Here is a 16,343-nt window from a genome sequence, read left to right on the forward strand (position 1 = left end):
TCACACAGTCTGAATCGTCACTCAGATTTACTGTGTTTTTTTTTTTTGTTTGTTTGTTTGTAGCAAATAGACATAAACAATTCACAGCTCAACCTGCCAGTGGCAAATCATGACATCCCACCAGATGCTGTACGGGAAAAGAAATTATGCAGACTCCCACCACTGGACACCAGCACCCTCGTGGGCGTGTTTGTGGAGTACATCATCTCTCCCAGTCAGTTCTACATCCGAATCTACAGCAGGGATTCGTCAGAGCTGCTGGAGGACATGATGATTGAAATGCGGTAGGTAGTTCTCGCGTGTCTTCCTCTCAAAACGTCATTCTTGGGACTCTTAAAAATCAAAGACTCTTCGGAGAATTGTCTCTGTGAAATGCCTGAAATCTGTTCTCTTTATGTTAAAATCAGAATTGAAATATTTTTAAAAAATTGAAGATCAGGAGTACTTTTATCAATATTTATCATAGAGAAATTTGTTTAAAAGATAAATCTATATGTGTTAATACAAATATGTTTTTAATAAAAATAAACTGTTTTTCCAAAACTTGGAGGAGTAGCATTGTACAGAGAGGTAGTCACAGAAGCAGTAAGTGGTAGTCAGGATTTGAACCCAAGTTACTTCTGAGCTGTTACCACGTCAACCTTCCTAAAGATCAGACCTCAGAGAACCCAGACTCTTAAGGCAAAGGAATAAGGACTGATAAGGAAGAAGCAGGGGAGAGTTTGGTCTTGTAAACTATGTAGGAGAGACTTTGAAAGGAGGAGAGACAGTGCTGCTGAGAGGCTGTTGGGTTTGGGATTTTAACAGGATTTTAACTTGCGCTTTAGGAAGCACTGGGGAGAGAAGTTTTAATATTCAGAGAGTTCGAGGTGAGAAAATGAATGCAACCATCAAACTTCCTCAACAGACTGCTTTGAAGAGGAGTTTGAATAAGAAGGGAAAAAACAAAGTTAATTGGCATTGAGAAACCTTAGCAAATCAGAAAATATCAGGATACGTGCTTTGCTTTTTGCCAAGACTTTCTTGCTCTTGCTAACATCAATAAACATACCTGTGATTTTTATTCCCCTCTGGGATTCTCTGTGTGTGGACTGCAACAGGCGCTGTTACTCCAACCAGCTGGTTTCCGACCGCTATGTCATGCCGGAGTGCTTCATCCAGCCGGGGCATCTCTGCTGCGTGAGGATTTCCGAGGACAAGTGGTGGTATCGGGTCATCGTCCACCGGGTGCTCGGGAAGCAGGAGGTGGAAGTCTTCTACCCAGACTTCGGAAACATTGGAGCTGTCCAGAAGTCGTCCTTGCGGTTCCTCAAGTGAGTTGGGTTGGAGGAGAGCAGCGGACAGTGAGAAGTGGAGTCACAGTGCTGGACGCTGTGCGGCTGGTGGGGCTGGTGGGGCTGGGCGCTCGCTCCCTGTTGTCTTGCCTTCGGCCCTCCACGCTTTACGTCTGTCTTAGTGCGCACTTGGCATCTGGTCACATAGTGGCACGGAGCGGTTATAACCCCTTGCGTCGTCTTTCCCATAACCGTGACTCTGAGAGGACCCCGGGACTAAATTTCAACCCCTTTGTAAAAAATGACTGGGTCCTGCTGAGGTGTGCTTACACAGCGGGTACGTTTAAGTCAGATGTGCTCGCAAAGACGGTTGTGAATTTTATTTCTCAGATTGCTTCATGCTGTAAGACATCAGTGAGTAAAAGGCTCTGAGGTAGCATGAATGCTAACATCAATAGGTAGCAGTTCCATAACATGCAGTTTTAGACGGGGATGAGATGTTGGGTTCTCTGTTGCAGGTGCTGCTACACGAAGCTGCCAGCTCAGGCTATCCCTTGTTCCCTGGCGTGGGTGAGGCCGGTGGAGGTATGTGTGCTTGTTTGCTCTTCCATCGTTAGTAGACATTCGAGTGCCTGCTCTGCGCCAGGCATGCCTCCAGGTGCTCAGGGCACAGAGGGCAGAACATGGCACCAGCCCTAGTGAGGTCATTGGTGCCCTGCAGAGGGCGGACGTGCGAGATCATCTCACTGGGGCGTGTTTGCCACAACAGGGGTTTTACAGTGTGCGGAACAGGTCACAGGGAGTAGTGCGAGTCAGTGTCCCGGGACCCGGAAGAAAATAGTAGCTAAATGCAAAAGTCGGAGAATTGTGTTCATGGCAAAGGAGGGGTTTTAAAGCACAAAGCAGGAATGGGGGGGGCAGTGTGGCCTCTGGGCCTCCCGGTCCCTCTAGGGCCAGGGCTGCCACCCTCAGGACGTCCACGCCCGCAGTTCCTTGGGACATCCACGCCCGCGCAGCCATGCAGAGCGAGGACGACGTGGAGAGGAGATGGAAGAGGGAGAGGATGTAGAGAGGGGACAGTGCGAGTCTGTCCCTGCAGGGCAGCCGTCCACAGGGGAGTGCGGGAGCTCCGTGCACGCAGACAGGGCACATTTCTGAGTGAGAAGCCGATGAACTCGGCAGTCTACACTGCCTGCTCTCGGTGGACCAGGTGCAGTGTCCTCGCTGGAGGCTGCGGGGCGGCTCGGGGCTCCATCTGGAAAAGCAGTCAGGCGCGCTGAGCGAACGTGGAAGCCACGGTAAAGCCATCTGCCAGGGTGTAGACAGAGAACCAGCAAAGAGGACATGGGATTTCTTTTTTAAAAGATTTATTTGCTTATTTGAGAGCTACAGTTACAGACAGAGGGAGAGACAGAGAAAAAGGTCTTCCACCCGCTGGTTCACTCCCAAATTGCAGCAGCTGAAGCTGGGCTGATCCAAACCCAGAAGCCAGGAGCCAGGAGCTTCCTCCAGGTCTCCCACGTGGGTGCAGGGGCCCAAAGACTTGGGCCATCTTCTACTGCTTTCTTAGGCCGCAGCAGAGAGCTGGATCAGAAGAGGGGCAGCTGGGACACAAACAGGCGCCCGTATGGGATGCCGGTGTCACAGGCGGAGGCAGAGCCAGCCCCTGAATTTCTCAATGCATCCAAAGCCTCTGGCAGACTAAAATGACTTCCACCAAAGGCAGCACAAAGGAACACGATCCCGGGACACTGACTGGCACTACTGCCTGTGACCTGCTCGGCACAGTTTTGGCACAGCAAGGAAAGCGAAGCCAAGCCGTGAAGAGAGCCACCTGGAAAGCGTAGGGCGAAGCCTGAACAGAGCTGCTGCTGGGAGTAGAGTCTGAAACGTGCGGTGTTAGGAGGCAGGGGCAGCCCCGCGAGAACCAGGCCGTTCCTAGGAGACTGTGAGGGGAGCTGCAGGACGAGTCTGTAATGGAGAATGGAAGGAACCGCCGGAGTTAACGGAGCCCTGGAGAAGGTGTGGGCTGGTGCCGAGTCGGCGGAGGCCGCAGTGAGCAGACGTGTGAAGAGGCTTGCGAGGCTCTTTCTGCGTGGGACCTAGATTCCACGGAGCGACTGCTAAGGAGCCAACTTCTCGAGACTGAGACGCGGGACGGAGCGCGAGGACTTGTTCCCGTAGCTGTGAAGAGCTGCTCTGTGCCCCTGTACCAGCGAAGAGAGTGGCTTTCCTTTTCTAACCCTTGTTGAGCCTTGTGCCGCCGGCACTGAGCTGCTGATCCCTGATCCAAGTGTCATGTGAAATTGAGTTTGCCATTTAAATTGCGTTTCTAAGCAGTTCTTGGTTAAAACTCTTACATAGCAGTGATTGTTCCTTGGTTTTGTAGTTGTATTTTGAATGTTTTTTATTTCTTTATATAAGGTCATGGATTCATTTTTTTAAAGATTTATTTATTTGAGAGGTAGAGTTACAGAGGGGGAGACAAGGAAGTCTTCCATCCACTGCTGGTTCACTCTGAATGGCTGCATCTGAACCCAGGAGCCAGGGCCGCCTTCTAGGTCTCCCACGTGGCCCAAGCACTAGGCCATTGGTAGGGAGCTGGATTGGAAGTGGAGCAGCCAGAACTTGAACTGGTGCCACGCCACAGCGCTGGCACCTGTCACAGATTCTTAAATTGTGGTTTTTAGTGCACTTAATATTAGGTTGCTTAAGACATTCTTTTAATCAAGTAGAACCACATTTATACACACAGGCTGTATTTAATGCTTGAACTGCCTTCACTACACGTCTCTGCTGTCAGAGTGAAAGCTCTGTGAGGACGTGTTTGTCATATAACAGGACACACGCTACGTCGTCCAGGGGCTGAACTGGAGCCTCTGTCCTGTACGTGTGTGTGTCAGGTCATCAGCACGACAGAAGTGACATGTTATTTTTGTGTTTTTAAATCCCAATTTGTTGTATGTAAGGGTTTGTTAAAATTTCTTTTGTGCAGATCAGTTTTTAAAGCCACCTAGGTAGGTGTCTTTGCACTTGTGAACTGACATGTCAGTGTATAGGCAGACGTGTGACCGGAGCGAGAGACCTCCGTGACGGGACACTGGCGGAACAGGCAGCTCTCCGGCTTTGCCTTTGTTTTGTTTGTTTTTTGTTTTTTGTTTTTAACTATTTCTTTGTAAGGCAGAGTTAGGGAAAGACAGAACTCTTCCACCTGCTGGTTCACTCCCCAAATGGCTGCATCTGAAGCCAGGAGCTTCTTCCGAGTCTCCCACGCGGGTGCAGGGGCTCGAGCACTTGGGCCATGAGCAGGGAGCTGGGGAGGAAGGGGAGCAGCCAGGACTCAGATCTGTGCCCAGAGGGGATGCTGGCACTGGAGGCATGGCTTTACCCGCTGCGTCACAGTGCCAGGCCCCTGCTTTGCCTTTGAAGTGTCATCGGTTTGTAGTTTCAGTGCTAACTCTGCAAAGATGGTTGTTGATAAACTTTATTCTAAAGGCAGACCAATGTCAGTACATCAGAGCTTTAAAAACTGGGGGAAGAGGAGGTTCCTGCAAGCACATTTGCCCTGTTAGTAAATGCATTGATTTTTAGCAACTGCTTTGCCCATGTAAAATGCTAATATTTATAGGAAACTTGAATAATGACAAAGATACCAGATACAGTGCCAGAAATGTTAGGGAGTAGTGGCTATCTCTGACAAAGTATTTCTCAGAAGTGATAATATGCATTTTTTAACATTAAGGAATTTAGTGTATTTGGGGCTGTTGGTTTTGAAATGTTGGCCAATCACGATTCCAGGTGATCAGCCTATGGACCACTCTTGAATGAGACTGGATTGTATCTTTAGTCTTAATCAGTTTATTAAATAATTTCTGAATCTTAAACGTGCTGCTGTAACAATTAAGATATTTGTAACAATGAGTGTTTAAAAGATCTTTGCGTCATAGAACATAAATATGTAAAACTAATGTTGAAATATGTAAAACTGGGGGGAAGCAGGCCGGCGCCGCGGCTCACTAGGCTAATCCTCCGCCTAGCGGCGCCGGCACACCGGGTTCTAGTCCCGGTCGGGGCGCCGGATTCTGTCCCGGTTGCCCCTCTTCCAGGCCAGCCCTCTGCTGTGGCCAGGGAGTGCAGTGGAGGATGGCCCAGGTGCTTGGGCCCTGCACCCCATGGGAGACCAGGAAAAGCACCTGGCTCCTGGCTCCTGCCATCGGATCAGCGCGGTGCGCCGGCCACAGCGCGCCGGCCGCGCTGGCCATTGGAGGGTGAACCAACGGCAAAAGGAAGACCTTTCTCTCTGTCTCTCTCTCTCACTGTCCACTCTGCCTGTCAAAAAAAAAAAAAAAAAAATGGGGGGAAGCAAAAAACTAGTGGAAATAAACCTCAATGATAAAAAATACTCAAATAAAATACAGAAATGTTTATATTATGTGCCTAATGATACAATCTCAATGTCTATAAAGCAAAAACTGGGCTATAGGAAGAAACAGATAAAACAATCATAAACAAAACCACACTTCTTTCAGTAAGAGTAAAAAAAGTACAGAAAACCCAGACAGGTGAGTCTCACACAGCAAAGTGGACCTTCCGGATGCGTGTGGAACACCGAGGCCACGCCGCAGGATACATATCTCAAGCACACGTGACTGTTGACGAGAAGTGAACCTCTGCCGAACCACCAAGAAGCGACTGCAGCCTCCTCTGATTTGAGCTGCATCCTTTAGGATTTTAGTTACTGAGAGCTGACTGCTGGCAAACTTAGCTTATCTGAAAACATTATTTTACGCTTATTCTTGAAAAAATATATTTGCGAGGTATAGAGTTCTAGGTTGGCAGTTAGTATGCTTAACACGTTGCAGGCATGGTTTCCGTTCTGGATTGTCCTCACTGTTGTGTTTGAAAAGGCAGCACCTGGTGTAGTGGGTGCTCCTTTGAAGGCCGAGCTGTCTTTGTCTCTAGCCATTTTCAGATTTTCTGTGTACTGCTCACGTTCCTCAGTTTTAGTACCGTGTGTGTGTGTGTGTTGACAGGCAGAGTGGACAGTGAGAGAGAGAGACAGAGAAAGGTCTTCCTTTGCCGTTGGTTCACCCTCCAATGGCCACCGCGGCCGGCGCACCGCGCTGATCCGAAGGCAGGAGCCAGGTGCTTATCCTGGTCTCCCATGCGGGTGCAGGGCCCAAGGACTTGGGCCATCCTCCACTGCACTCCCGGGCCACAGCAGAGAGCTGGCCTGGAAGAAGGGCAACCGGGACAGAATCCGGCGCCCCAACCAGGACTAGAACCCGGTGTGCCGGCACCACAAGGCAGAGGATTAGCCTAGTGAGCCACAGCGCCGGCCAGTACCATGTGTTTAAGGTGAATTTACTCTCATCCATCCACCTTGTGGTTCGTCAGACTGCTTTTATCTGTGTTGGCTAATTTTCATTAAATTTAGCAATTTCCCAGAGGTATCTCTTTAATTATTGCCTGTTCTGGTACTCAAATGTGATTCTGTTTTTGTGTCTTTTTTTTTTTTTTTTTTTTGAACAGTAATTACAAGTATGTTAAATCACCTCAATTTTGCTCCCATATTTTTTATGTCTTATGTCTACCTGGTCTTCCATGCTGTGTTTTGGGTAATTTTTTCCACATTATCTTCCACTTTTCTGATTTACTGTTTAATACTGTGTAATCTGCTGTTAAACTGTCAGGTCTTTAGTTTTATTTTACATCTTAAAATTCTTAGTTCTGCTAGATTAACTTATACAACGCTGAGCTCAAAGGCTTTCAAACTAAGCTGGGGTTTGGGTTTGGTTGGGGTTTATATAATAACTTTCATGGTTTAAAACTTGTCTAGAAATTAAAATACCTAAAGTTGAGGTTTGTTTCAGCGCATCTTGTTTCTGCTCTTTCTCACTTGTGACTCCTTACCTCTGTGTGTGCTGTTATCTTTGCCTGTGAACTGCTTGTCATCTTTGAAAAGCTCACGGCAAGAATGGCTGAATCCAGGCTCGGTTGCCCGTCTGCACTGAGGTTTGACGTTTGCTTCTGCCAGGTGCCCAGGAGTTAGCATCAGGCTGGAACCACCTGAGGGATTTGGGGGCCTCTCGGTGTTGGGGACACTGAGATGCAGATTTGGGGAGGCTGCCCTGAGCTTGTCCTCTCCAGGGGCCCTGCTGAACAAAGGCGGGTTCTCCTGAGACTCCTGACAGGCAGGCCTTTGACCTGTTAGACCGTCCAAACCAGGTGCCAGGCTGCCCACCTTAGCGGCTCCTGCTTTCCCTTCTGGTTGGGCCTAATAATTTGTTACTAGCTTGCTAGTTCTTTGATGCTTTTAGGGCATATTAAGGATTTTTTTTCTAAGGGTTTTCAGTTTTTCTGTGGGGTGATTCTAATAATTGGACTCACTGTTTCTGAAAATCAGTTTCTAATCAGATAAAGTTTTCTCTAATTATATCTTTCATTATTTTCCTTTATTCTGATTTATCTCCAAATTACAAATTTCCGCCTGTGTGTTATTCCAGCACTTTTATGGTTTCTTCTTTCTCACTGAAATCTCTGAATTGTTCAGGAATTCATTTTTATATATGGTTATAGTAACTCACGTTTCAGTCCACCTCCTGAATCTATTATCTGGGTTATATTTCAGGAACACTGGACATCCAGAGCTATTTTGCAGTTCCAGAAATTGTGTGGTTTGAAGCCGTTAGTGGGGGTGGTGGATGAATACATAGATGGAATCTTGAACATTTTTCTGTGTGATACATCCTCAAATGAAGATGTCTACTTCCATCATGTCTTGAGAACAGAGGGCCATGCGATTGTATGCAGAGAAAATGTCCCTTCTAAGGTAAAACAGTATGGATGTGTTTTAAAACGTAATCTCAACATTGAAGGTACAAGAGAATTTAATAAAGAAGATTATTTTGATTTATTCTTTAGTAATTAGGGACAGCCGTGAGATTCCTGTCTCCTTAATGCAGAGAACTCTTAATTTTCAGATGACCACAAAAAAACTACTTTAGCTAATGTACTTTATTTTTAAAGATTTATTAATTTATTTATTTGAAAGTCAGAATTACACAGAGAGAAGGAGAGGCACAGAGAGAGAGAGGTCTTCCATCCGCTGGTTCAGTCCCCAATTGGCCATCATGGCCGGAACTGTGACAATCCGAAGCCAGGCGTCTCCTCCGGGTCTCGTGCTGGTGCAGGGGCCCAAGGACTTGGCCGTCTTTCCCTGCTTTCCCAGGCCATAGCAGAGCTGTGAGCAGCTGGGATTGAACCTGTGCCCGTATGGGATGCCAGCACCGCAGACAGCAGCTTTACCCACTGTGCCCCAGCGCTGGCCCCTAACACACTTTAGAATCTGGATACTTTTATTTTAAGTGATTGGATAGTCTCTCCTACCTCAAATTACTTAGTTAGCAGGGTCGTCCTGGACAGGAGCTTTCTTGTTATTGATAGTCATACCTAGCTGTATCTCTGTACTGAGGTTAACTTTTCAAACTAGGTAAAAGTGAAAATATAGACAGTTTTAGCTATTAAATTTCAGATGATAGTGCACTCCCACAGCATTTAACAATTGAGGTGCTGTTTCGCCTTTTGTCCTGCCAGGTGTATAATGGAGCCTTTCCTTTTCTCCCCCCTAGGGTTTCAGAGACCTCAACCCTCTAGCTCTGTACACCAAGTCCAGTAAGGGGCCCGGCGACGTCTTGACAGAGCTGAGTTTTCCTTCCCAGCAGCATTATTTTAATGAAGACCGAGAGATAAGTCCACAGTCCAAAGAGAGTGACCTGCACACTCTGGTAAGAGGTGTTTGCGATTATTGCTGTAATTTGTTCTTTTTACTGTAGTTATCCTTATTTTTTAGATGAAGAATCGGCCTCCCCAAACTTAGTAACGTAGGGAGATGTTGCAGGTGATGTCAGTGACTCCCCTGGGTTAAACCCTTGTCTGGGGCATGCTGGCTTTCACACACTGAACTCCCTGCCCCTGGGGGCGTCCTGACCGCCCAGGTGTGATCTTCTTTGCTCACAGTTCAGCTTCTTCACTGTTCTCAGTGACTTTGTGAACACTGGGGCCACCCACCCTCCCCAGGAATGGCATTACTAAATGTTCGTTACTGTGCACCACTCTGGCCTGAGATACGGCAGCAGTTAGTGACCCTGGGTGATGTTACAGGGCCCGTTGACAGTGCTCACGTGTGTTAGCTAACTTAACGTTCACAACAAGCACACCAGCTTGGTTCTTTGACCTATGGTAGGTTAAGGAAAGTCAAACACATGGTAAGAACTTTGTTTCTTGAACAGATAAGCATGTTGTTTAAGTCTCTGTTCCTGACAGCAGGTGCTAGGCTAGGAGTCTAGAATATTTTTAATTTGAGAACCAACAGTCTTTTTTTTGTTTGATACAGCAAGGCCTTTTATTTTCTCTGAATAAAATAGCAAATATTCTTTCATTCAGGGTTTTATATCTCTGACTTGAAAGATTTATTTATTTATTCGAAAGGCAGAGTTACAGAGAGGCAGAGGTAGAGAGAGAGGCAGGGTCGGGGGAGGTCTTCCATCGGCTAGTTCACTCCCCAGCTGGCCCCAACGGCTGGAGCTGTGCCTATTAAAACCAGTAGCCGGCCGGCGCCGCGGCTCACTAGGCTAATCCTCCACCTTGCGGCGCCGGCACACCGGGTTCTAGTCCCGGTTGGAGCGCCGGATTCTGTCCCGGCTGCCCCTCTTCCAGGCCAGCTCTCTGCTGTGGCCAGGGAGTGCAGTGGAGGATGGCCCAAGTCCTTGGGCCCTGCACCCCATGGGAGACCAGGAGAAGTACCTGGCTCCTGCCATCAGATCAGCGCGGTGCGCCGGCCACAGGGCGCCAGTCGTGGTGGCCATTGGAGGATAAACCAACGGCAAAGGAAGACCTTTCTCTCTGTCTCTCTCTCTCTCACTGTCCACTCTGCCTGTCAAAAAAAAAAAAAAAAAAAAAAAAAAACAAAAAAAACAGTAGCCAAGAGCCACAATGCCAGCCCCTATGTCTGACTTCTAAAATAAAGTTATACAGGTTATATGTTTACCAGATATTGTCTAATTGTTAGAAAATATGAAGGGGCCGTGGCTGTGGCACAGCAGATTAAAGCCCCAGCCTGCAGCGCCAGCATCCCATAAGTGCACTGGTTTGAGTCCTGGCTGCTCCACTGCCAGTCCTACTCCCTGCTAATGCACCTGGGAAAGCAGCGAAGGATGGCCCAAGTGCTTGGGCTCCTGCACCCACATAGGAGACCCAGAAGCAGCTCCTGGCTTCGGCCTGGTTCAGCGCTGGTTGGTGCAGCCATTTGGGGAAAGAACCCACAGATGGAGGAACTCCCACTCTCTCTCTCCCCCTCTCTCTGTAACTCTGCTTTTCAAACAAATAAATCTTAAAGAAAATATGTAAAGGAAAGGCCCTTTGACTACTGAGATGTTAACTTGTTACAAAAAATATGTGTGAAAGTTTCCTGCTGAATGTTTAAAATAATTAAAAGGTTTTAGATTTCCAATTAACATAAAAATTAATTGGGCTTGTCTGACCCAGAACACTTTATGAAGCCTGATTTTTTTACTGAATTATAAGAATTTTATTTCCTGCTCTTATATATGAGTAATGATATAAATTCAACCTTTAACATGTTAGAATATTTTGTCATCACTCAGTGTCTTCAGGTAATCATTCTTGAATCTTAAAAATGAAGAGAATCTTTTCTATGAAAGAGAAAAGACTTAAAGTGCTTGTGTCCCACTGGAGTCTTTAGCTGGAAGTGGCAAGCTGCTTACGTGCCAGGCACGCAGACACACACCCCTCCGTGCCCGGGTCCTTCCCTTGAAGTGTGTGTCGTCTCTCGGCGTCTTCCCGCACTTCCTCCCGCGGTGTTCTGGTTTTACCTCCGTGGAAGGCTGCACTGTGATGACCCGAATGTGTGCGTTCCTGAGAGCTGGGGCCTGTTGCATTCACCTTGTTAGCCACAGAACTCTCCTGTAGATGTTTGATCGTAGGTACTCCGTTAGTACTTGCTGCCTGAAATAGTTTCCGCAGGATGGGAAGACCTTGCAGGGTCACAGATGCGGTTAGAAGACAATGTCACATCTGCAGGGGTCTTAGGAAGTCTCCCCACCCCAAATGTAGAGACGTGGACTTTGGAAACAGTGTTGATGTAGAAAATAAGATATTTTCTCTTTCATACCTACTAGCAAACGATTAATGATGAAAAGTCTTTAAATCACCTTAATTCTGAGTCAAAGGAGGCATTAAAGGATGCAGAGTTTGGTCCCCTGAAAGCCCTTGATAAGATCTGTGAAGATGACCCCAGGTGGCCCATGCTGGAGCCCAAGGACCTGACGGAAGAAATTGAGGTAGGAGGAGGAGGGCTGCTTTCTTGAAACTTAAGTTGATGTGATTAATTCTTTTTTAAAAAAATATACCTCTCTTTTTAGATTTATTTTATTTATTTGAAAGGCAGAGTAACAAAGAAAACTGGAGGAGTGGGGGGGCACAAGAAGTGGGTGGTGTCTTCCATCCACTAGTTTACTCCCTAAACAGCAGCAGTGGCCTGGGCCAGGCCAAAGGCAGGAGCCTCTTCCAGGTCTCCCATGTGGGTGCAGGGGCCCAAGGACTTGCACCATCTTCCACTGCTTTCTCAGGCCACAGCAGAGCTGTATAGGGAGTGTGGCAGCCGGGACTTGAACCAGCACCCACATGGTGCTTAACTCATTATGCCACAAGGCCAGCCCGTGTGATTAATTCTCAAACAAAGAGCACCGGGACACAGTAGTTCTTGCTTTCCACGTCGTTAGGGCCTTCCCCACGGATGGAATACAGATTCCCTCCTCAGCCGTCTCCAGTGTGGGAGCAGCATAGCTTTGATCACCAAGAAAGAAAAAGGCAGTTTCTGGTTTGGCTGGGTGAGTTAGCACCGCACAGCTAGCGCCCTCTTCAGGAGTTACGCCGCGGTCAGAAAGTAGTACCGAGAAACAGTACCGGGGACATGCCGGGAGGAAGCATTGACGGTGTTCCTGGAGGCCACGCTTTGATTTCGATGGAATGTGGATGCGCACACAGTGGCGCCTCCCGCGACCCCTCCCTGCGTGTCCTGTTTCCCAGGACACCCGTTTCCGTTGCTCTCAGCCTTCACCCCTGCATCCTGCTAAGCCAGTGTGTCCGCTGTTCCAGGCCGTCGCCTGCGATGGTCGTGCGAGCGACAGTGACGGCTGGGCCAGTCCTAGGACACCCTTTTCCTTCCTTCAGAGTCTTATTCGGTGGTAATCTTTTTAAATTCGTGTGACAGCACTTCAAAAAGTTCCTGGCAAAAGGACTTAAAAGTTAAGTTCATTTTCCTGCACACAACTTTGAAACCCACGTATATGGATGTCTACAAAAAGTTCATGGAAAAATGTGTGTTAGGACGAAAACGAGGCAGTGAAATTGCTGTTCTTTCCATGTTTGCCCCATCGATTTAACGCGTGTGCAGGTCGTGCAGCCAGCACCGCAGACACAGTGCAGAAGTGGCCCTGTCACCTGAAATAACTGGTTCGTTACCCCGTCGTCATCGCTCGCTCCACACGTTCTGACCGCTAGGCTCTCCCTCCGTCTAGTTTGGGCTGTTCAGGACTGTCTGTAACGCTTCCAGACTGGCCTGTCACTCAGCATGTGTGACGGTCATCCAAGTTACGTGTGTAGCAGCAGTTCAGAGCGTTGGTACCAGTTTTGACCCACTGAAGAACATTTGAGCTGTTTGAGGCTTGGGGTCACTATGAATAGAGCAGCTGGTGCTAGCGCCTGTGCACAGGGTCCTGTGTGACCAGGACTAGCCTATTGAGCCGTGGCGCCAGCCAGGATTTTTTTTTTTTTTTTTTTTCAAATATATCCTCCCACTTGCAGCTTTTCATTTTCTTTCACGTAACAGAAGTTTTTATTTTGAGAAAGTCCACTGTGTTAACATTTTCTATTCTGTGAAGTGTTTCACTGTCACTTCACTGACATCTTGAATTCGTTCAGGTAGGAGAGCTGAGGCTTAAGTCTGTGTGGATTTTGTTACAAATGAACATGTGGTCCCGCTCTTGCTAATGGCCCTGGGAAAGCGGGGGATGGTGACTCCTCAGGTGCTGAGCTCTGCCACCGACTTGGAAGACTTGGGTTAAGTCCCTGCCTCTGGTTTTTGCTTTGGCCACATCCCTCCTTGTTCATTCTTTTCCAAAATTTTTGTGAATATTGAGTTTTTCCTTGTAAATTTTAGAATCCGCTTATCTGTATCTTGGATTTTGATTGGAATTATGTTAAATCTGTAGATAAATTCTCGAATTTCTTATTATGAGAACCTAATTACTAATTTGAGAACGTTTTTCTGATGTAGCTATTTCATGTAATGGACCTCTGTATACCACTTTAGCGACATCCCACAAATTTGAACATAGTGTGTTTTTCACAGGGTACTGTGACACAGTGGGTTAAGCTGCCACTTGAGATCTCTACTTTCTATATGAGAGTCTAGTTCAAGCCCCAGCTGCTCCACTTCCAACCTAGCTTCCTGCTAATGCAGACGTGTCAGGTGACGGCTCAAGTGCTTGGGTCCCTGTCACCCACGTGGCAGACGTGGCTGGAGTTTCTGGCTCCTGGCTTCTCCCTGGTCCAGCTCTGTGTGTTGCATGTATGTGAGGAGTGAACCCGAGAGTGGAAGATTTCCCTCTGTTCTCTCTCTCTCTCTCTCTCTCTCTCTCGATGTTGCCTTGCCTGCCTTCCAAGTAGATTAAAATAAACATTTTTTGAAAAAGATGTCCAAGTATTTTGATATTCAATGCGAAACCCTTCATTTAGTTTCTTCTGCAGAATATGTTGTGTTAAAAAAAATTAATGACTTATATTTTATTCATTTGAAAGGCAGAAAGAGACGGAGGTCTTCCATCTGCTGGTCACTTTACAAATGCCTGCAAAAGCCAGGGTTGGGCCATCTTGAAATCATGACCCAGAATTCAGTTCAGGTCTCCCGCATGGGTGACAGGTACCCAAGTACTCGGGGCCACCTCTGCTCCCTCCTACTAAGTGTTGGCAGGAATCGGATTGGAAGTGGACCTTGAACTTAATGCTAGGCATTCCAATATGGGCTGTGGGCATCCTGAGCAGCCTCTTAACTGTTGTGCCAAATGCCTGCCCCTCTTTCTTTTTTTTTTTTTTTTTAATTTCTTATATATTGAAAGGCAGAGTTAGAGAGTGAGATCAATTGATCTTCCAACCACTGTTTTAGTCCTCAGATGTTTCCAGCATCCTGAAGCCAGGAGCCCCATCTAGGTCTCCCATGTGGATGGTCAAAGTCTAAGCACTTGGGCGTTCCAGGTGCATTAGCAGGGAGCTGGATTGGAAGTGGAGCAGCTGGGACTCAAACCAGTGCTTACGTGGGGTGCGGGCCTCACAGGTGGCTGCTTCACCCTCTACACCACAGTGCTGGCCCCACTCTGCCCCTCTTGATTGTTGTGCTTACTCCACACTCAGTTTTACCGTTCAGAACACCCCTGTGGTCTCCCTGGCCTTGCAGCAAGCGAGGGGCGTCTAGCTGCCCAAGTCCTGGAGGAGGAGATGGTGTCTGGAGATCTAACTGCTTCTTAAGGGGCTTGAAATGAGTGCTGTTTCTGTTCCCACTTCACCCCCTCGCTTGCAGAAACCTTGGAGTATGAATTCTGGAGCTTCAGGGATCTGTGGTGTACATTCTAGAAGGGAGAGAGCAGTGAATTGTGTATGCAAACTGCATCTGTACCTGGAGTCGGGAGGCATTACAAACCTACCTTGTAAATGGCATCGTTAGGAGCTGTCAGTGATATTTCTCTTCGGTTTCTGCTGCTTTGTAGGATGAGGTCCCCACTGGAATGCCTTGCCTGGAGTCAGTGACCATAGGTGGCGATGTCTGGGATGAGAACTGGTTACCACTGCAGGCCAAAATGGGGAAAGGGGGTGACACTGCCTCCCACCTGCTCACCTCAGGCCTTGCTGGAGAGGAGGAGTGCCCGTCCTGCGAAGAAATGCCTCAGAAGGTTAGAACCTCGGAACAACAGAAAGCAGACCACTGCCATTCAGTTGCCCAGGCCTTAAGAAAGCAGCACATAAGGATGTATGGGGCCGTAATTCAAAAGAACGCCTGAGTTTTAAAAACGGTATCAGTAAGTAGGGGGAGGGAGGGTGCAGCAGGAGAGCCTAACCCGTGAGCCCGTTGTGCTCTGCCCTCTCTGTTGTTAGGATTTATGTTTCCATTGGCAGGGCCTTAGCTCTCTAAGTAAAGAAGTAAAATTACAGAAATGAGCTTTGTTTCGTTAGCTCTGTAATACAACTTCCAGATTTCTACAACCTGATTATTTGCTAATATTCTGCTAATGTTAGCTAATAATGGGCCTAGCAATATGTTTAAATTTTATTTTCCACTGGTTGTATGAAAGAAGAAATACTTGAAGTTAACTTGTTCCTTAGTATTTATTCCACTTAAATTCTAGGTGATCATGAAAATCATCTGTCCATGAGAACTAGTATGAGAGTGTTAGGAACAGAGTTGTATTTCTTCCTATGGGATGCATGTGTTCATAGTAATTAAAGACGCTGAGCGTGGTCAGTAGAACAAGGAGGAAGGCGCTGTGGGTGCAGAGTGATCGTGGCTTTCCTGGGTGAAGCACGCCGGAGCCCTCGTTTGGACATGCGGCGCTGCGTCTCAGTCACTGTTGTGGTCGTTCCTGCAGGACGGCTGTTTCTCCACGCCCAGGGATGCATGGGATGACTCGTGGCAGCCCTCAGGCCTGGTAAATGGAGTGAAGGCAGATGTTCCGCGGCCAGAAGGGCCGGGCGCCCAGGAGGAGAGTGCCGGCACAGCTGGGGTCCGGGAGGTAAGTGCTGCGCACGCTGCCCGGACGCAGGTGCGCCGGGAAGCACTGTGACTCTCAGGGAGTGAGGTTGCAGGTAATGCTGCCTCTCCTGGCACTTGGTAGAACTCACGTGAAAATGTATTTGATTTTAAAATTGAAATCAGTTAATTTAGTTACTCATCTCCTGCTGGTGGTGGGGGACCCTGAACGAGCTAAAAGATTGATT

General features: G+C 47.7%; 1 protein-coding gene across 5 annotated transcripts in view; it reads left to right on the forward strand.

The window, feature by feature from the left end:
- The window catches only part of TDRD5 (tudor domain containing 5), a 114,323-nt gene that overhangs the window by 56,183 nt on the left and 41,797 nt on the right, over positions 1-16,343 (forward strand). For all 5 annotated transcript variants that reach the window (XM_051858243.3, XM_089299456.1, XM_089299457.1 and 2 more), the window contains 8 exons: positions 64-284; positions 1,101-1,313; positions 1,793-1,859; positions 7,906-8,106; positions 8,906-9,061; positions 11,474-11,635; positions 15,119-15,301; positions 15,995-16,138. In XM_051858243.3, the coding sequence (XP_051714203.3) occupies positions 64-284; positions 1,101-1,313; positions 1,793-1,859; positions 7,906-8,106; positions 8,906-9,061; positions 11,474-11,635; positions 15,119-15,301; positions 15,995-16,138 (1,347 nt within the window). The remainder of the gene's footprint in view (positions 1-63; positions 285-1,100; positions 1,314-1,792; positions 1,860-7,905; positions 8,107-8,905; positions 9,062-11,473; positions 11,636-15,118; positions 15,302-15,994; positions 16,139-16,343) is intronic.

Source organism: Oryctolagus cuniculus, chromosome 7, assembly GCF_051225735.1.
Source record: "Oryctolagus cuniculus isolate XC-2025 breed Fujian yellow rabbit chromosome 7, ASM5122573v1, whole genome shotgun sequence".
Taxonomy (NCBI): domain Eukaryota; kingdom Metazoa; phylum Chordata; class Mammalia; order Lagomorpha; family Leporidae; genus Oryctolagus; species Oryctolagus cuniculus.